This window comes from Narcine bancroftii, chromosome 3, assembly GCF_036971445.1.
Source record: "Narcine bancroftii isolate sNarBan1 chromosome 3, sNarBan1.hap1, whole genome shotgun sequence".
In the NCBI taxonomy this organism is placed as follows: Eukaryota; Metazoa; Chordata; class Chondrichthyes; order Torpediniformes; family Narcinidae; genus Narcine; species Narcine bancroftii.
The window spans coordinates 365,824,926-365,847,536 of NC_091471.1; the positions used below are offsets into that span (position 1 = coordinate 365,824,926).

The 22,611-nt window shown below is 39.6% G+C and overlaps 1 protein-coding gene across 3 annotated transcripts in view; it reads left to right on the plus strand.

Moving 5' to 3' along the window:
* Positions 1-22,611, plus strand: part of kif19 (kinesin family member 19) — a 116,962-nt gene that overhangs the window by 51,708 nt on the left and 42,643 nt on the right. For all 3 annotated transcript variants that reach the window (XM_069930179.1, XM_069930180.1, XM_069930181.1), the window contains exons 3-5: positions 11,030-11,140; positions 15,864-15,951; positions 17,308-17,444. In XM_069930179.1, the coding sequence (XP_069786280.1) occupies positions 11,030-11,140; positions 15,864-15,951; positions 17,308-17,444 (336 nt within the window). The remainder of the gene's footprint in view (positions 1-11,029; positions 11,141-15,863; positions 15,952-17,307; positions 17,445-22,611) is intronic.

Consider the following 22,611-nt stretch of genomic DNA (forward strand, 5'->3'; position numbering starts at 1 on the left):
TTGATGGAAGTGAAGCCAAACTGACACTTGGCAAGAATGATTGCCAGGGGTCATCTGTTCTTATTATTTTAAAGTTGCTACATGTATGAAAATTCAGATTCAACTTTCCATCATCTTTCTTGAAGTTAGATTGTCTCTCTCCCAAAATGCTTGCTGGGCAAACAGATTAGGTTTTCATCAAATTCACTCCAATTATGTCTGTTGTCGGCTTTTATTTCATTATGCCCATGAACAGTACATTTTATGGATTACATGTATTAAATAAAATAAGTAATAGCCTTTATTATTTTAATTACTAGTTCACATCATTTTTTTGTCTGGAATAATAAATATATTATCACTGCTTTAATCTTTGTAGAACCCTCAAGGTTGAGTGAATAGAAAAGATAATCGCAATAATGGATTTTTTTTACAGATTATCGAGCTTTAAACTGTGGTCTGTTGATTACCTGCCACAACCAATAGCCATTATTTCAGATGATGCTAATGTGTTACATTTATGCGCCAGACCATATGGCAAACTGAAGTTTGTTTTTCGGACAATAGAAGTGGGCGGATTGTGTGTGAGTAGTTTCCAGTTTCCAGGTGGCATCTGGAGCTCTTGTGAGACCTAAACTGTGCATACTGGATTTCCTCTGTTAGCAGATTAACCTCTCCTGCTGTGCCATGGCCTCATCACCGTCGTTTCATATTCTAATTATAAATGATTTCATGTGTGCAGAAAGAACATGACTAATTTACTTCTGGTAGCTTATTTGTGGCACTTTCTTTTCAAAAATATATGTGAGGTGAATTTGTTGCCAGATGTGAGATTGAATATTCACACGACTATACCCATTGCTGTAACTCTGATCTCTTCAAGTTGTCCTTAAAACAAGTATTGAACATTTTGATTGGGAGATTATGTAGCCTCCAGTCGCTCTTATTCTCTTGTTCTGAAATTGAGAAAGAACTGCCTTGTTAGAGATGTTAGGTGTAAAATTTCTTGCTGTTCCATTCTGTCTTTGATAAACGTCCCAGAACAATGGACTAAAGGTTATTCGATGTCTTCTTCTAATACAGGCTTCTGAATATATACCAGGGAAAATCCTAAGATATTAAATTAAGGCACTATCTGCAAGTTCACCTATATACTCCACAGTGCCATCCAGATTAGCACTCAGTGCTATCTGATGGCTGTTCTTATTTGCCATTTTTAGGATCTTTTCTGCACCTAACATTGATTCCCTTCTATTCTAATACAGCATTAACTGTAGTTCAAATTAATTTCTGGTGAAACTCCTGTTGATGCAATCCCAGTGAAATGCTTCATCAGGCAGAAGTGACATTCTCACCATTTCCAGTATTCGTAGATTTAATATGCAGATTCCCACTGTCTGCATAATGTTGCTTTTATATCAAAGTGGTCTGTGATATGTGAAGATGTGGTGGTCCACCACTGGCCTCCTGTAGGAGGCAACCTCTGTACCTGCAGGAGTATAAGGGGACAGGACAACACCTGGCCGGCTGCCAATCAGTCGGCCTGAATGGATCAAGCCCCTCCTGGTCGGGTGTCAATCACCCTCCGGGATATAAGCCTGCGCCCACCTCACACAGAGTTGCTGCAGCCACAGCCAGCCTGGCTCTGTGGAGGTCTTTGTGGATTAAAGCCTGTTGTTCAGTCTTTACCTTGTGTGTGTCTGATTCTGTCAAACAGCGCACCACAGAAGGATAGTAGGATTTAACCAGGAATGTCTTGAGACGCTGAGGTTATAGTGCAATACACAAAAGTGCTGGAGAAAGGCAGCTGGTCACACAGTATCGATAGGAAGGAAAGGATAACCAACATTTCGGGCCTGACCCCTTTGTCAAGAGCAAAAAGCAGGCGGCCGCTTGAATAAAAAGGCAGGGTGGGAGAGGAGAGAAAGGAGGAAGAGGCAGGGGAAAGAGAACAGGCTAACAGGTCAGAGGTCTTACGTGAATGTAGGTGGGAGAGTTGAAGAGGGAAAAAAACTAGTTGGTGGGGGAGGGGTAAGATACTCTGTATCGAATAAAATGCTTCATTTGCCAGTTTATTTTATTTTTCTTATACAGCAGGGAAACAGGCCCTCTGGCTCTTTGAATAGTTCCATAGCACAAATATTTCTTGCCAAATATGTCTGAATGTGGAGCAAACAAAGAAGTGCTGGAGGGACTCAGCAGGTCAGACAGTATCCGTGGATAGAAATAGACAATGTTACGCGTCAGCACCCTTTAGTGGTTCTTATCGAAATGTTGACTGACCATTGCTACCCATGGTTGCTGTTCGATCTGCTGAGATCCTCCAGCAAAGCTCTGTATCTTTAAGATTCCCGCATCTGCAGCTTTTGCATTTCTCTGTGCCCAAATGTTGCCAGGTTCTTGTATGAGGGTGGGTATTGGCTGAAATGAAATTGACTACAATGTAATCATCAGTAAACAACTCCAACTTGTATTGAAAAAAGAGAACATTGTTGTAGCAGTTGAAGATGCTTGAGGAACTCCTGAACTGTTGTTCTGGACCTGTAATGATTCACCTTCAATAATCGCAACAACCTTCCTTTTGTATGAGGCATGACTCCAATAACTACATTAGTTTCTCCAATCTGCCTATAAAGTTCAGTTTTATCAGGCATCTCGACGGCACTCAAACAGGTGTCTCACTCGCATCTCAACTCTATTTTGTAGTTTCTTTCGTCCTAGTATTTGGACCATTCTGCGGTGAAATGTGGAGCGAAGTAATCCTGGCAACTTGGCGACTGTAATCAGGTTATTGGAGAATAAATGACTACACTTCCCATAACTGTGAAGGTAGACTGATTGGGAAGGAACAAGCTGGATTGAATTTGTTCACCATTTTTTGAATAGGATGGAAAGGTAATGGAACTAGCAGCATATCAGTCCTGACAAAATTAATTTGGACATCGCTGATTATACATTCTGATACTGATGAACATATTTGTTAAGACTGAATCAAGCCATGCTGCAGATCTGTGGTTTAGGCACCACCAGTCATTAATACTGAGGAAATACTTGGAATTAAGACTTGTCTTGCAAGGCCAAATAATTTTAAAATTCATTTTTAAAATTATTATTGGCTGAACTTTCTGTCAACAAAGAAATAATTGATGTAAAAAGGTAGAACTGTAGAATCTGCTTTTAAGCCATGTAAGGTTTCCACCTTTTATCACTATGGTAAAAGTGAAACCTCTTGCGACACCAATGCTTTTTTTTTTATCTATGATAACTGCACACTGATTTGAATCCAGCTGACTTTACGCAACCCCACTATTTTTTTGCTCACTGAGATAAAACTGTGGTTTCAAAATTAAATTCTCCCATAATGTCTAGAAGGTTGATTCGATTGTTCATTTAGAACATTAGAATTCTGTGGCCATTATTTTGCCAGTTGTCAAGTCCTCATGATTAGTTTTAATGTGGAGAGGTGGCATAATTTTATGAAGGTATAAATCTTACAGCTCCTCAACCATGACTCTTTCATTATTTTACAAATGAGATCAAACCTTCAGGAGAAAGAATTGGAGAAATTGCATTCTTACTGCATGTGATTATACTCATGTAGAAATTCCAAAACTATATTTTCCTCTACAATTGAATTGAAGAAAAAGTGCGTTATGATCATGTCTCTGTTGAACCCTTGAAATTCTGTTCTTCTGAAAAGCTCTGTCACATTAAGGTTTTTGTATCAACTATAATTAAAGCTCTGTAATTCAGAGCATGTTGGGCTTGACAGGTGGCTACTGATCAGCATGTTCTCCCTTCCCTAATAAAATTAGAAGTGGTGATATTTCCTGATGATTGTACAATTCCATCCACAACTTTCGAGCAAATTAACCAATCAGTGCCTAAGGGCAGTAAGATCTAGCCAACGTTCAGGCCTGGATGTAATGCCACAAAAATCCCATGCAGTTATCATCACCAACAAAAAAGGTCCAACCACCTACCCTTGATGTTCAAGGACATTATTGCTAAGGTCCCCACCATCAATATCTTGTGGATACTCTCCCAGTATCATGAATTCTATAGCTGCAAGAATAAGTCAGAGCTGGGTATCCACAGAAATAGACTGACATCCTAATACACACTGTATCTTCTCTACGGATTGTCACCTTGTCATGGTGGAGAAGCTTGTGTGGTCCTGAGATCCCGAGAGTGATGCCAACTGGAGCTATGCTCCTTGTAGTGTCACCCATGGTGGCAAGGTTGAGGGTGAGGTCCCTGACAAAGAACAAACCAACCAAGACCTCAACAGTGGAACAGCGGACGAAGTTACTTCGAACTCAACGGCTGTGAAGGCGGATGAAGGCTGCAACAAATCCATTAGCTCCGGTCATTGTGGTTTTCATGCCATTGGCATTAGTTGATTGATTTGTGAAGTACCGTGTGCTTCTTGGAGTGCAACATGAAGTACATGTTAAACATATTAAACACACTGAATCTATTGTTTCCTTATCAATAGGATTTACTCAGGCTGAACATAGTTGCTCTAGTTAGATACACTGGAGTGTCCTGGAGAGAAATGTCCACAGGCAAATGCAACATGCTGTCCAAAAGCCACCCCAGGCCCCTGCCTGTATCCCATGTGAAGCACAGAAGGGAATTGGCTGGCAGCAACATCCAGCATGCCCAAGACTGAGGCCAATTATCATCTGCTGTCTGAGCTGCAGCCAACAACACACTGTCACTCCTCAATGAGAAACACCGTTTTATCCATCAATGTGCAAATTGCCTTGATTGTCGAGATCAGTCAGAGCAAACCTCTGTAAAATGGAATGAGCAAATGTGAGCATCTGGCTCCAGTTCCAAATGGCATACCAGCAAATGATTGAACAGCTTGAGGATGGAGCTTGACAGATGCAACTTCATTAAACCATTGAGTCTCCAGGCAACCAACTATGGAGTAGTTCAGGAGAAAGCAAATTGTGGATCATCTCCCAAAGAAGTCTGCAGCACCTCACTGCATTGCACTAAACCTGGCAACGCTAACTCCAAAACAATAGCCAATACACAACACTGAGAGCTGCTTTTCAGTTTGTAATATTTTTAAGTTGTCAGCTTTTGAGCACGTTTCCACCCCAAATATTAGGGTGGCACAGTTAGTGTAACCTGGGTTCACATCGGGTGCTGTTTGTATGTTCTCCATGTCTGCTTGTGTCTGGTTTCTTCCCACTGTTCAAAATGTACCAAGGGTGTAGGTCAATTGGGTGGCATGGACCCGTTACCGTGCTAGATGTCAATGTGTAAATCATTCCCAAGCCCATGCAGAGTGGCTGCAGTGTGTAACAGATAGAAAAAGCACCCAGACTATTTCAACAACATGGTATGGAGGTGTCAATGCACAGGACAAGAAAAAACTAGAGTTGTGAATTCGGCTTGCGCCATTATAGGCAGCAGTCTCCACCTCCATTGAGGACATTACAAGAGGCGATGTCTTAAGAAAGCACCCTCTCTCCTCAAGGATCCTCAACACTCTCTTTGCACTGCTACCAACAGGAAGGAGATTCAGGACAAGGCCAGTGGCACAAGGACAACTTCTCCCCCTCTGCCATCAGATTTCTGAACGGACAACGAACTACGAACAGTGCCTCACTTTCTCTTCTTTTTGCACTAATTTATTTATATTTAAGTGTAATATTTTGCACTGTTGACGCCTGCTACAAAATAGCAAGTTTCATGACCTGTTCATGACAATAAATTCTGATTCTGAACATGTTATTAATGCAAAGTTAAAGCAAGGCAAATGGGGTAACTCTATATAAACAGTGGAACAAGCTCAGGATCAAGTCAGTCAATAGTGTTTTGATGAGAACAGAAACGTAATGGTGCCTCAGACACAGACAGACTTCAAGAGTAGCCCTGGGAGTATGAATTGTTCACATCATAATAATGGATGATTTTTGTAGCCAATAATCTGGATGTCGTAGACAGCGTTGAATAAAGCACAGTGATTGGTGTAGTAAAGGAATGTAAGAATTGGTTCCAGTGCATCGCATACTTAGTGACTTAGTCCTGCTGACAAATAGATATTTGTTTTCAGCGGCAATCCAAATGCTAAAAGATCTGTAATACTAAATGGACTCAGAACACATTCAAATGTAGGAGAAACTGAGTAATTATGTTTGTTGCTCTCAAAAACCTATCGTGATATTTTAAATTTGGAAAGATTTTGTCTCACACACTAAGTGAGAGATACCTACTGAGAGGTTAAAGTTTCCAGTCCAAGATGTCAGTCACAAGAATTCTCGGTTTTGATTTTGTGTGTATGATTGCAACTACCATAGAACTGTCAGCCAGGAATGCTGGGGAGCTCTGTTCTGTGCCTCCAGTCAAAGGACAACTTGCAATGTTCTGGTTCAGAAAGTATAGTAGTTTGTGACCGCAAGTGGCTCGAGTCACTGTTGTCATTTCCCATTTAACTGATCTTATTAAGAGTCTAAATGCTGTAGAGTTGAAGAAAGAAAGAGACCCTTTGGCTCAAATAATCTGCAATGAACAATTAAGTACCACGTTATATACTCGTGTAATAGTTGACTTTTGTGGATTGATTTTAGGGTAAAATTTATGGGGGGGGGTCAACTATTACATGGGATCAATTTTTGCACACATATATACAGTATCGATTTTTACAGTCATCCTACTTTAATCAATGTAATTTTTCAAATTTCCATCAACAGCCCTAACCCCAATCCACACAGTGGGGGCAATTTGCAGTGGCTAATTAACCTACAACTCACACTTTGTTTTTGTAAATTCAGGAATAAACGTACATATATGAATGCTAAAAATGTGAGATACATTTTAATTTTAAATTTCATTATAATTTACTTCCTATTCTTTCAAATGAACAATGGCATAAAATAATGCAGTCATCTACTGAATTCTGTGCCTGTTGAAGTTGGGGATTTACTATTTGGGCACCTCAAGACAAACTCTGATGTGGCTTAGATTTGAAGCTGGCAAGCCCCTTCATTTTGTTAAGAATATCTCTGAAACTCATTCTTATGTTGTCTACTTTGCCCTCCAAGGAAAGTTGCCTGGTCACAGTTGTAACGTAATGTGGGCCGCTTACAGCCGCAGCTGTTTCAGTTGGTTTTTTCGAGCATGACCTCCCATGAGCAATTCCATCAATGCTGCACTTTCTCTCCTTGCTTTTCCCTTTGTTCTTTGGCACAAAGGGGCACCTTGTATGAAACTAATTGGATTTTAATGACGGTCATATGTCAAATTGTAAGAGATGGAATTTGTGCTAAATTGTTATATCTGTTCAATGATTTTTAAGGTAGAGGTGGAAGGGGAAGGGTTGAACATAATCAATAAAAATCATTTTAATATAAAATGAATTTTGCAGGGAGCACTGATTTGTAAATACGTTATGATTCCTCAAGGTGATGTTTGTTCACTTCCTCATTGTATTTTAATGTAAATCAAATCATTTGAAGTAGAAATATTTGCATGCTGGCATATTTTGTAAGTATTGGCCTAGTTATGAGCAGTGATGTAACAACTCATCATTATTCCAGTAACCTGCTGAGGAAGTGACTAATGTAAGGAACTATGGGCTATGATGCTGAAATTATCCAGCTGTGTTTTATATTAGCATCACAGCTGCACAAGGACAAAGAGGAACATCCATTTCAGGCAGATCGTTAAAATTAGATCATTTTAATTCCATTCTGTTGCTCATCCCCTTTCTCCTAACTGAATAATAATATTTCTGCAAACCATCTGCATTTGGTGCCTTAGAAGTTAGCAAATGTTAATGGTTTCTAAAAGCTGCTCTTGTTTTGTTTTAAGAATGTAAATTAGAACAGGAGAAGGACATTCAGTCGCTTGAACTCCTACATCGTTCAACAAGATGCTGGTCGATTTTCTAGCTCAAGCATTTCCTTTATCCCATGAAAGCAGAAATCTAATGATCTCTGGTTTGAATGCAGTCAGTGACCAAGTCTTCACCCTTCTCTGGAGTCAGGGTTTTCAAATATTCCCCATCCTTTGACTGAAGAAATCTCTCCTCTTTTCAGTCCCGGCTGGCATGTCCCTTATTTTTGTTATTTTGATCTGTGGTTGTAGACATCTTTGTCCGGGCAATATCCTGCAGTGGAGGATCTCAGTAGGCCACACAGCATCCAGAGGAAGTAAAGGGTAACCAATGTTTTTGTAATCCCAGAGTAGTTTATGATTCAAGGAGAAATGGGAGGTTCAAGAAGCTGATAACTGTTGGAAACAGTTCTTAAATCTTAGTGCTGGACTTCAGGCTTTCTGTACCTTTGTCCCAAAGACAGCAGAGAGAGTGGAAATGGTGACCAGCACCATGAGGGTCCTGTATGATGTTAGCTAATTTCTTGAAGCAGCTCCTCGCGTAGTTCTCTTCAATGGATGAGCCTCCAGCCAAGACCTGTCACTCAAATTTTGTGGGTAGGCTGAACCACTGACTTGAACATTCAGTAAACAATTCCTGAAAATGTTCATTGGTTCAGTTTTTCACACTGCTGCCCTTTGGGCAAATTGATCTGTCCCACATGGAACCTTCCGCTCTAAACATCACCAATTAGGGAAAGACTTGTGAGTTTTTGGAATCATTTTGGAATGAGATTAAAGAACATATTTCATATAGGTACGTATTATTCATAGGTTAACATTTTCTGCAAGCCTAATGGTCCTGCTTTACACAAACAATGTAATTGGTCTAATAAGATTAATGCCTTTGTGTTCAAATTTTCTCTGTATGAGTTTCACTGTAGTCAAAATTGTTTTTTAAATCCTGGCAATCGACCAGCTAGTATGCTCAAGTCAATGCCTGACCTGTTCTTGGTACCTCCAAATAACAAAAAGAGTATTGTTCAAATGCTACAGTGATATCTGAGGAAATAGAATGTACCCATCAAAGTCTTTCAGGACTTTGATAATCTTTCTCATTCCTCTGGATGTCTATTAACACAATAATCATTTATGTGGACTGGATTCCTTAATGTAATTTTGTTATGAATCCAGTAAAAGTTCTCAGAAGAAATAAATGTAGATAAACTTTTCAAGGAGGGTTGCGGTTGTTCACTAATACATGGTTCTTTAGTTGATCACATTCATTGTTGAGGATCCTTTAATTTGTATCTGATCTCCTCCCTTGTTTACAAATGCATGGCAAGATAATTCAGGAGTGTGATTCAAGAACCACTGTGACGTACTCCCATTTTTCAGTTCATTTTATTTTTGTGGGACTGCCCCTTTAAATGCCTGCAGGATTTGAAGTGACTGTGAAACTAGTAGCAGGCTTTAGACATCATGTTCCTTTTACTAGATACATTTGAAGAGTCAACACAGAAGCCCTGGAGAAGCCAAGTGCAGAGACCATGTGACCAGCTTATTGAAATGACTGCATCGTTTGCTCAGGAGGCCATTTTAAGGAAGCAGCACAAGAGTAACGAGCTCTTCGACCTCCTTTGTGGGATTGAAAAACCCACTTGGCCTCATTTGCCATTGTATAATGAAGTGATGAATATGTTGATAATTTTCATGGAACATGGAAACCAGCAATGCAAAAAATCATAGGGAAACAACTACTTGTGTAACAGTAGAGTTTTAGGGGCCAATATTTTGGGTCAAATTTGGGGAGCTGGCTTTTACATGGGCCATACTTTTGACCGTGGTAAGTACCTACGTTGTTCAAGGAGTCAGGAGCTCAATGGCTGGGACTGTGTGGTAAGTCCACGTTCAGGGTGTCGGGAATTCGGATGGGCGATCAGCTGAGAGGCGAGGGAAATCAGGATGGGCAGATGGCCAAAAATAGGGGGATTGATTTTAACATGGGATACAAGGAAAATGTGCAAAAAAAGGAGGGGTTCAACTTTTACATGGGATCTATTACAGGAGTGTTGCAAAACTCAAGCACTTCAATGCAAGATACTTGTATATTTAATTTTTCTTTTTGTTTCTCATGATTAAAGCAATGAAATAACATGCATTGTACATTGATTGGAAGTGTCTCAAGCTCAAATTGAGACCATTTCTCTTCATGAATGGTGTTTGTGGGGAAAACAGTGAAATAGACACTGATTTGAGATCCTTCAAAAATTTCCCCAAAGAACTAAATAAAATCTGGTGTGTTCGGATTTTCATTTTTCGCAGTGTTGTTCTCACTTGTTTTCCTGTGGTCTATTTTCAGTCTGATTATTTTTGATAAATATTACCTTAAAAAGCTTTTTCAATCGTTCCTGCCACGACCCTTGGTGATTGATGAAATGTGAAAACCGAGCGTAGAACTGCCTTTTATTAATAAATCACCTTAAGTTTGAATTTGGCAGGCTTATGCTGTTGTGTGATGTGGGGTGTTTATTTTCTGATTTCTGCATATTAGTTTGTTAACACAGAAATTAAACTCATTTTCTTTCCACGCAGTAACTAGGAAGTAAATTGCACGAGTGAGGTTCGAGTGTTGAACATCTGTGGGGAAATACGAGGCACAGCATGAATAATCAATGTGTATAATTGATTGAAAAGTCCCAGACAGAGCCAGGGACATCCAATAACACAATAATCAGCTCCCAGAATACGTTTCTTCAGACTTCTTGTATTTTTTAGCATTGATTTCACCTTGTAGGAATTTTATTTCCTAAGCGAAATAAACTATTGTGACGTGGTCAAAGGAACAATATGGATTATTGCTGCCATGGTAAAAAATTTTAAGAATCCTCCAGCCATTGTTTTAACATAGACAATGAACTCATTTTTAACCTAATCCTATAAATTTTTTCATCTGCAACAACTATAATAAATACCATCTGCCAGCCCTAATAGCTTGATGAACCTACATTTTAAATGTTGATGACATGCAAATTCCTCTGAGCACCAGCACCTTTACATTGGCCTCCATTTAAAACATCCTTCACCTTTTTATTTTTTTCCAACCCAATTGGATTACCTCACAATTTTCACAATATGTTGCTCCTGGTTGAAATATTTGAAAATCTTGATGGAAATTTGCTTTTATTCACACATTTGCGTTACTCCTTTATAGATGGTGGTTCTGATGGATCCAATGGAAGATCCTGATAACATACTACGAGCTAACCGCTCTCGAGAGAAATCATACATGTTTGACGTGGCCTTCAATTACACTGCGACACAGGTGAGATATTCACTGTTAAATAAGATCTTGGTCGAGCGTCATTTAGAATGCTGTGCCCAATTGTACTCTCCTTCCATAAAGAAATTATGACGTTGACATCAGCTCTACACACGGATCACTGGTGGGACATTTGTTTCAACTTGTTGTAATTAATGACATTTAAAGTGAGCAAGTGTTGCAAAGAACTTAGAATCACTGTCATCTAATACTCATATCCATGTCAGAGGATCTAGTACACAATGTGCCAACACCATCCCTCGGAGATGAATGAGTACAGGCAAAATAAGGATCTGCTATCAAATTAACGGCTTCACTACTGATCAAAAGCAGCCATTCTCAACCTTTTTTAGCTGTGGCCCCCTTAAGATTCTGCTCAATGTTTATGAGCCTCTTTTCCTGAGAAGCGGTCATTTTTTTTCCTGTATTTCTCTCCTACTGACTACATTAAAAACAAAAAACAAAATTATATTACATGAGGTGAAAAGAAAGAAAGGCTTTAAGGCTTTTACTTGAATGTGCTGCGGCCTCTATTTGAGAATTGCTGATCTAAATATAGTTCAAAATATTGGATCAATCATGGATCAACTATTTTTTTTAAATTATAAATTTAGACATACAGCATGATAACAGGCCATTTCGGCCTACGAGTCCATGCCGCCCAATTTGCACTCCGTTAACCTACTCCCCGGTATGTTTTTGAATGGTGGTAGGAAACTGAGAAAACACACACAGACACAGGGAGAACATTCAAACTCCTTACAGAGAGCACGGGATTCAAATCCTGGTCTGATCCCGATCGCTGGCACTGTAAAGGAGTTGCACTAACCACTGCACCAACTCTATCCATACCTGCGTATATTTACTCTCCTTGGAATTGGAAAAGGATGTTTGTGTTTTAGGGGAAGGAAGTTATTGCCCCCGATACACTACCACAGATTTTCCTGAAATATTAAGAGTAATGGAAATACTTTAAAAACAGAGAGATGGGACTTATCTCTGCAGTCAGGTCCAAAATATATCCATAAAGAGTGTATGGAACAGGCGGCTGCAGAAGGTGGGTTGAGGCATTTGCTAATGCAACATTTCAGAATGATGTTAGTGCCACACTATTACAATGCCAGCGACCTGGGGTCGAACCCAGCACTGTTCTCCCAGTGTCTGTGCAAGTTTCCTCCGGGTGCTCCCACCCTTCAAAATATACTGGGGTTGTAGATTAGTTGGTGTATTTGGGCCGGAATGGCCTGTTAAATTTTTTTTAAAGTAAATGGAAAGGTCCAAATATGAAACAACTCTATTTATTGTGTTCTTTACTTGAAACATATCTAGGCGTGTGCTTCTGGCTTCAAAAATGTTGTCAGATATAAAAACCATGCTGTTTGTAATGTTTCACATTCTCTGCTTTGCAGATCAAGTTACAACTTGGGATCAATGGGGTGGAATAAAATACAGAACTGCTTTTGCACCAATTTCCAAGTTGTACTTACACTTTATGACTCTGTTGTTAATCAAAATGTGGAAAATTTTGGAAGAGGTGGGGGGGGGGGGGGGTGGGACATTTTGGTCACCTGGACAAGTTGAGCCGAAGGCCTCTTTCCACACAGTATGACTCTATAACACTGGGTGCTTCAGTTTCCTGCCACATTTAAAAGGCGTGTCGACGTGTAGATTGGTGGGTGAGTTGTCCACTGTAAATGGTCGCAAACGCGAGGGTGAGAGATGGAATCTGGGGGGAGTTGATGAGAATGTGGGGAGCATAAAATTAGCTCAAATTAATCATCATGGACCTGGAGAGAAAAGGGCCTGTTTCTGAGCTATCTCTCTCCATAACTCATCAATCTCTTCACTGGAGATTGAATGAAAGTGCAGTCATGCGTTGCTTACCGTCCACAATACCTTCTGTGAAATAGAAAGTTATGTGATGTGGATGTTGTGCAACTGAGCAAAGCTATATAGGATACTCTAGTGTACTTGTATTGACTAAATAGCCAAGATACTGTACACATACAGTACTGTATTTCAGCTAATGTATCTGCTAAGTTAATATATGGGTTAAATATCTGTACCTGTACTGTACAATACTGTAAAATTTTTATTTGTAAGTAGGGAAAGTTCACATTAAAATGACGATAGAAAGTACAGAACAGTAAATACCTAAGCCAGTAACATAGCAAGGTATTTTAGGTTACAAATATACTGTACCATTATACGCCTGGCAACGCAATCACTTTGTATACGAAGCGTGAGATACAGATGTTGCGTGCAGGAAGCTGTTGCGTTCGCTATGTCCAGTTCTCCAATCGGACTTTATGAACTCTTACAACCTCATGGGACCACGGATGTATATGTGGTTGGACATTGCCTGAACGGACATTATGCAGCACATGACAGTATTTCACTTTGAAATGTAACTATTTTTCTCTCCACAAACGCTGCCTCACCTGTCGAGTATTTCCACATCTTTTGAAACTAGGCTTTGTTTCAGAGTTTTCAGAAGCTATATTTTATTCCTGTAAAAATAAATGTGCAGTTCTATTCACTTTCTATGTCTGGAAATTATTGTGGAAGTAGTGAGGGCAATGAGGAGAGGTAACTTATGTTTGACGATGCTGTTTACTCTCCAAGATCAATTTTTTATTGTCATCAAATACAAACTGTTAAATCATCTACATTAATTCAGCCTTTTTATCTTGAGGATATTGTAAGGTTTATTCTTCTGAAGCAAAATTGTCTGCAGCAGAGCTTGTCCTAAGTGTAGAAGTATTCTTGACAACAAATACAGCATCCTGTTGAGCACATAAAAGGCAATTCTTCGTTAAACTGCCGTCCACAATATTGTTTGCCGCATACAAACATTTGTGACAGTTCATTTGAAGAGAAACGCTATACGTTGCACATTTCAGCTGACCTTTGATCCCCAATTCACAACTTCTCTGGGTTCCCTAGGATATAGAAGCCACCTGGTTGCATGTTTCAGTAGAGTGGTTCGTGCAAGTTGAATCTCATCACAAGAAATTCTTTTTAGCTACAATCATAAATCAAATGGAAGTGAAATTGTCTCCCAAATCATGCTTCAGTTGGAGAACCTTTTTTTTTGCCCTTGCAGCTCTGATATGCCAATGTATATTTCTCTTGCCACCCAAAGATCTGCCTGGACAATGGACAATGTCCATTTCAAAAATTGTACTTCAATGCGCAATTTGTGGAAAAACAAAGATTATCTCAACATTTGTTAAATTATTGAAGCCTTTTTCAGTTTTGATTCAATAGAACTATTACAACATCTGCAGATTACATTATAAGCAATAATTCTGTAGATCAGTGGTTCTCAACCTTTTTCTTTCCACTCATACCACTTTAAGTAATCCCTATGCCATGAGTGGGAAGGGAAGGTTGAGAACTACTGCTCTAGACCCAATTGTGACTGAAATATTTTGCTTGAGAAAAATTGTTATTGGCCCATTACCTTTGGAGTTATGAAACCGTGCACAAAACGAGTCAATGAGGTACAATTAAAACAGTGGTTTTCAAACTTTTCTTTCCACCCACATCCCACCTTAAACAATCCCTTACTAATCCAAAGCATCTATGGCATAAGGATTACTTAGTGGTATGTGAGTGGAAAGAAAAAGGTTGAGAACCACTGATGGCGATGGCACAATGAAAAAATAATAATAAATTTGCATAATTTCTTATTCAGAATCTATTTGAAAATGCTGATTATAATCAACTGTAATAAAATAGATTAATATGCCATTCAGTTCAGCAATAGGGGTACAGCGGTGGGTCATGGGGGATGGAGTGATGCTCTTGGATTCATAACTAAGAGGCTTGGAATAACAGCCCAGGGACCTGGGTTTAAATCCTGTCCTGACAGTGGTGAAACTTCAGCTAATAAACTGTGATGAAGTTTCATACCGATGAACACCAATTCTACCTTGGTCACAATTGCTCTACAGGGTAGAAATCTGCCTTCCCTTTGCAGATGTGGCTCCAAACACCAAAACAACATGATGGCTGAATAAGTATGCCACTTTTCAAAAGGCATGTGTGAATTCAGGTTGTCTCATGGTGCTTCACAGGGGCGATGAGTTATTACATTTGGAAGAAATGATACATGGAAGTCTGCAGACAGCCTGATTGAAGTAAAAACCCGATGCTGCAGAACTCAGCAACATACTTCATGTAGCAAAGATAAAGTTACTACAGAAGGGGTGCAGTGAGAGAAATTCCCACAAAACTCCCTTCAGAGAGCAAAGGCATTTCACAAAGAGGTTTTGCAGAGTTTCTCAAGCTAGAAACATTGGTTATTTATCTTTATCTTTGCTGTATAAAGTACACTGTTCGATTTGTTGTGTTTCTCCAGCTTTGTGTTTTTATCACATTTGAAAGTTCAGCAGCCATTTAGGGAGTTTATTTTTGACATACAGCACGGTAACATGTCTTTTCAACGCATGAGCCCATGCCGCCCAATTGCACCCAATCGACCTCGTTTTGAAGGGTGGGAAACCCACACAGACATTGGGAGAAGGTACAAAGTCCTTACTGACCGCGTCGGAATTGCACTGGCGCTGTAATTGCGTCACATTAACCGCTATGCTAACCGTGCCACCCCGATTCCGCAGATTCCATAAACTGTAGATGGCTTGCGATATAGATTCAACTATGGGCCCTCAGTGGGGAGGGTATTTTTATCATGAACTCACACGTTTTGTATCTTTTCAAGGACGATGTATACCGTTCAACCACCAAGGATCTGATTGAGGGGATTATTTCAGGGTACAATGCCACAGTATTTGCTTATGGACCAACAGGTGAGCAGCAAATTAGTTTTGAAAGGAACATTTACTGAATACAGCACAGTTAAAATAATGAGCATTTATGATTAAAAAGAATAAAATAATTAAAATGGACTCTTCCTGTTTTGAAATAGTTCTATCATTCCATGAACAATGAAGTTAACTCAGCATGCATTTGCAATTGCATTTTCTTTAATTATTTCATCTTATCCTGTCTGCGTTACTAGTTCAATAATATTTGTATCAAGGCTTATTTCTAGAATCAAGGCTATCAAGTAGGTAGATGAAGAGAAAGGAGTGTTAATAATGAGATTTCGAGATATGACCACAAAATTAAACTGTGCATTTGAAAACTTCCATTCTAATTTTTAGCTCACATTAAGTTATATTGCATGAACACAATAACTGCTTGAAAGAGTACATCTGCACTCATTTTTGGTCAATAGGGATATCATGTACGACAATCAGTAGCATGATAAGCCTCACTAAATCAAGCAGGTTCTTTGCACCTGCCGAGCTTGTGTATCCAGAAAGCCTAGGTTCATGGAAAATAGGATACCGTAACCCAGGCCCTTCAGCCCACAATGTTGTGCTGAGCTATTTAAACCTACTCCAATGTTAGTAAAAGCAAGGACATGAGCTCCATACATGCCACTGAGTGCCGTTGCTGGAATTAAACCAACAAAGGTACATTAATAATCCTAAAGCAAAATACTCAGTCACTGGAACTCAGGGGTAAAAGCAGAAAATACTTTAAATACTCAGCAGTAGTTGGACAGCATCTTTAGAGCAACAGAGTTGATAGAACTTTCAATTTAAAATGTGAACTCTAATTTAGTTTAGGGTAACGGGCCCATCCGAGATGCTCTGACAAAACATTAAGATGAGTGCATGTTTGGTACTGGCAGTCCCCATCACTTTAACACTAACTTCCCCACGAGCCCATGCTGCCCCAAATACCCCAATGGACCTACAACCCCGTATGTTTTTGAAGGGTGTGAGGAAACAGCAGCGCACCTGGTGAAACACAGGAAGAACGTACAAACTCCTTCACAGACAGTGATGGATTCGAACCTGCGACACTGGCGCTGTAATAGATCACACTAACCGTGCTGCTCTGGTTTGCTCTTTCAAGGGAAGCTGCCTGCCCTGCTGCTTTCCAGTGCTTGTCTCACAAGGAAATGAGACATGCTTCAGCACTGGGGTTTCAGGGCAGTCCTATAGAATCAAAAAATGTACAGAGAAAAAGGTAATTTGGCAATCAAATCTTAGGTGGTTCTCTGATGAGCATTGCCAACATTCTTTAAATTATATCCCTTTATTAACCTTTAAAGCAGTGAACATATTTTCTGATCTATCTTTGTTGTCTAGGTGCGGGGAAAACATACACAATGCTGGGAACAGATAATGAACCCGGTATTTATGTACGAACGCTCAACGATTTGTTCAAATGCATTGAAGAAACAAATGATGATATGGAATGCACCGTCTCCATGTCTTACCTGGAGGTAGGTCTGATAATAAAAGCATTCGGAAGCAGCTATTCCACTGCAGCTTGCAGAGAGCAAAGCATCAGATCAGCAAACCTCCACCCTGTTGTGAAGTAACCCCCAATGTGTTTTCCAAATTGAGAAATTAGATTGTTGGAGATGAGGACTTACTTCTACACTCTGTAAAATGATGGGGACTGCCAGCACCAAACATGTACTCATCCTAACATTTCCTCAGAGGCTCAACTCTGATCCATTTTGGGGGCAATAATAGGAAAGCTGAGTATTATTTAAATGGAGACAAGCTAGGGAGTGGGGAAGTGCAAATGGATCTGGGTGTACTTGTTCACCGGTCACTGAAGGCTAACATGCAGGTTCAGAAAGCTGTGAAGAAGGCAAATGGCATGTTGGCTTTCATAAAGAGGGGATTGGAGTATAGGAATAGAGACGCCCTTCTGCAGTTGTACAGGGCCCTGGTGAGACCCCACCTGGAGTATTGCGTCCAGTTCTGGTCTCCAATTTTGAGGAAGGACATACTAGCTATAGAGGGTGTGCAGCGCAGATTGACAAGGTTAGTTCCAGGGATGGCGGGGTTGACATATGCAGCAAGGCTAGAAAAACTGGACTTGTATCCGATGGAGTTTAGAAGGATGAGGGGGGACATGATTGAGGTATACAAAATCATCAGGGGGATAGACAGGGTGAAGTCGGATTACTTGTTCCCAATGATGGGGGAGACGAGGACTAGAGGGCATAGTTTAAGAATACAGGGTAGGCCCTTTAGGATGGAGATGAGAAAACATTTCTTTACCCAGAGAAGTGTGAATCTGTGGAATGCTCTGCCACAGAGGGTGGTAGAGGCGGATTTGCTGATTATGTTCAAAAAAGAGTTAGATAGGACTCTAGTGGACAAAGGAGTTAAGGGTTATGGGGATAAGGCTGGAAAGGGGTACTGATAGTAGTGATCAGCCATGATCTGTAAAATGGCGGTGCTGGCTCGACGGGCCGAAGGGCCTACTCCAGCTCCTATTGTCTATTGTCTATTGTCAGAAAATGAAACTTGTTTGTGATTTGAACACGTGTGGTTGCATTTATGGTGCAGAGTGTAAAATTGACCAAAATTGAACTTTTTTTAAACATTTTACCAAAAAAATGATCAAAATATACAAATGTTTTTGCACTACCACCTCACTGACAAAAGGCAAAGGAGGAAAAACCCAACACCCAACCCCAACCAACCAATTTTCCCTTGCAACCGCTGCAATCGTGTCTGCCTGTCCCGCATCGGACTGGTCAGCCACAAACGAGCCTGCAGCTGACGTGGACTTTTTTACCCCCTCCATAAATCTTCGTCCGCGAAGCCAAGCCAAAGAAAGAAGAAGTAGAGATAATTGACAGTCATTATCATGATACATTTTTTTGTGTATTTGAGGTTTTTATTAGATTTTGTAATTTTCAAATGATATAGAATGTAGGAATATTTCTTCACAAAACAGCTCTCTCTCTCTTGAGTGCGACCTGATGACAGTGTGGAGCAATAATAATAATTAACATGAAGATATTGAAGGCAGATAATGGCGTCTTGGTTATCAGATGGTATCATTAGGATATCTCCTTTATGTATATTGGGCTGATGTGCATTACTGCCTGATTTTCAATCACAAACTAGAACGTATGAACAGATGAATTAGAAGCAGGGATAAACCATCAAGCCTGACCTGCCATTTAATGGACGATTGTAATCTCAACTCTGCATGCCCATCTATCCATGGTAACTTTTCACCATTTACATATTAAATATCTATCTATCTCTGCCTTAAAGATATTCAAAGGCTCTGCTTCGACTGCACTTTGGGGAAGGAGGTCTTGAAGACTCAGACCCTCCGAGGGAGAAACAGAATTGCTTCTACTCTGCCTTAATTCAGAAACCCATTGTGGTTAAACAATGACTCCATAGTTCAAGTGTCTCCCATGAGAGGAAATATTTTATCTTCTTCCACCTCATCAGTACCTTTCATGACTATGTATATTTCCAACACGTAACCATTCACATGTCTAAACTCAGTGGATACAGGTCTGGGTGATCCAACCTAATTCTATTTCCATTTAAAAAATGAATTCTCCATATCTATCATGATTTGAATCTGTATTTGCATCTGTCTAAGGATATTTTGGGTCTCATAGACCCTTCTGGACCAGCACATGTTACAAGCCCAATGAAGATTCAAAGGCAAATGGAACTCTGCAAGAGATCACACATAAGCATTGCATGAAGGACCTCATGCAGTACTGTCAGAGAATAATTGCAGTTCACTGCATGCACTGCCTTTCTTGTAGATGTCAAAATTATTGAGAAGCTCATGTTAAAACCTTGTTCATTGCCAGCACCAGATAACTGTGTAATTCTCTTTTTGGGAAACTTTTTTTTTTCTCTTGTGACTGCATACATGTGAGCACAGACCCCATGGATTTATTCAATGGCTAATTGTTGCCGATAGAGAATTGAGGCAAACAATGAAGTGTCATTTATCGAAACTCAGGTTGCATTTCTTTTTCAGTGTAGCTTAAGCTAATTGGATGGGTGTTTTCAGTGTAGCTTAAGCTAATTGGACGGGTATTTTCAGTGTAGCTTAAGCTAATTGGACGGGTATTTTCAGTGTAGCTTAAGCTAATTGGATAGGTTGTCTGATTTTAAATTAAACTGAAAGATAAAAAAAAGAAATATGACATATTTTTGATTTTTATAATTTCCCATATTTTGCTAAGTATCATAAAAAGTTTCACTCACACCCAACCAAACCACTTTGCTCCTGCAGTTTGTTGTCTGAGATTATTGCCATGGTGGCATGATACATTTGATGCAATATAATAGCAGTCCAACTGTATTGTGAAGTAAAGCATTAAATGGGATTTGTAACAGGAAGCTAGAAAATACTAACAAACACATCATTTATATGGAAGTGACAGATGCATTACAAACATAAGGTGCCCGATTGCTCAGGAGTTTTCAACCTTTACTAAGTACGTGAAAGCAATGACTCTCGTGTTGCTTTGTGCACAGAGGATAAAACCGTGCTTGGGAGCATTTTGATTTTTCTCGGTAACGAGTTAAAAATGGAGAAGAGTTTAAAAAATTAGCCCCTAATTATTGAAATTAAATGCAGAAAGTCTGAACCAGTAAAAAATAGCGAAGTTTGAGAGAGACATCTATGGGACAAAGTATGGAGTTACAAAGCTGACTCCTTGTCCATGTAAATCAGTGAAATTACAGCCTGTGTGCCATTTAACTTGAATTTTCTAAAACAATTTAAACATACTGTAATGGGCCAATTCAGCCTCACAAGTCCGTGCCACCCAATTTACACCCCATTAACATACACCCCTGGTACATTTTGAATTTGTAATGTGGTACATGGACAAAAGTTGTTCTTTTAGCAATGTCACCCACTGAGGAATCGTTTTTAATGTGTGACTAACTGCTTAAAATGATGCAGCAGTGTTTTGGGGAAAAAAGTAATTAGCTCTGTAAAGTATTTCACAGATAAAATACTTGTGGAGATCATTTATATTAACTATTTCCAATATCTAAAGAATAAAGAAGAGAATTATTGAGATCTGTAACATGTCAAAAATAACCAATGTTAAATATTTAAATATAATTTAGATATACAGCATTGTAACAGGCCCTTCTGGCCCATGAGTCCATGCACCCAATTACAACTAATTGATCTACAACCCCCGTATGTTTTGAACGGTGGGAGGAAGATGGAGCACCCAGGGGAAGCCCATGCAGACATGGGGAGACCATACAAACTCCTCACAGACAGCGCTGGATTTGAACCTAGGTCGCTGGCAGTTTAGTAGTGTTGCGCTAACCACTGCACTCACCGTGCCGCCTGTACCAAAGATGAAAAATAATTTTTCAACAGTTGATCAACTATTGGGTGTGAACATCAAGCTGCCATTTTTAGTTAGCATTTGGATATTTGTTGGCATTGTTGCTCCAATGTCAAATTTCCCAAAGTTAAGTCAACAGTGCAAAACAGGCAAAATTTGTCATCAGCAAGATTTTCAACCAAATTAATGCGAAGAAAACAGTAGATGATGTTCTCACATAGAATAACTAAATTTAACAAATGCAGCAAACTCAGAAACAATATGAAATAAAACTTGCATTGCTCCCACCAGAACTACATTCCAATGGCCATTTATGAAGCTGTCTTTCAGACATGACAAGGTGTTTCCATTGGTGGGGAAGACTAGAATCTAAAGAACATACCCTCAATATTCAGAGTCGTAGATTTAGGATGGAGATGAAGAGGAACTCCTTTTACCAGAAGGTGATGAATCTGTGGAATTCGCTGCCCATTGAAGCAGTGGAGCCTACCTCAGTAAATATATTTAAGACAAGGTTGGATAGATTTTTACATAGTAGGGAAATTAAAGGATATGAGGAAAGGCAGATAGGTGCCGATGAGCCTATCATCAGTTCAGCCATGATCTCATTGCATGGTGAAGCAGGCTTGATGGGTCAGATGGACGACACCTGCTCCTATTTCTTATGTTCTAAATAATGGCCAATGAACAGGAGTTGGTCAAGGCTGGAATAGAGAGAGCAACCCTACTTGTGAGCTTGTTTACAGACAACAGAATGGAGTTTTGAAACACTTTATGTCGTTTCACAGGTGGCCATCTTATCTGGTCACCTGCCCTCGAGGCCATTGACCATCCACAGAGCAGCATTTTTCATGATGGAATCCTGCAACAATATGACAATGAAGAGCCTGGGCTAAAATGGATTGCTGAGTCCTCTGTCCTGCCTAGACACACATCAAGTAATAAAATCCCTGCTAGGTTTTAAAACTAAACTGCGTTACGGCAGAATTTAATGGGAATTTTTCTGACATTTTGAAATCCTGCTTTCTATGTACCATGCCATCTTTGTTAAAAATGACATTTTTATAGAGTTTAAAAAGGGTAATTTTATGAATTTATGGCCTTTGAGGCCAGGCCAAAGAAGATATCAGGTTTTTATCAGGCTCTTAAGTCTATGTTTTCTCAGTTTTCGAGTTGTTAATTTTAATTGATTTCAAGCCACAAGGAGAAAATTCTCACTGAATTTTCATGGCTGAGTTTTATGTCAGGATTAAGAGTTTATGCTTGAGGAATACAAATCTTTCAGAAA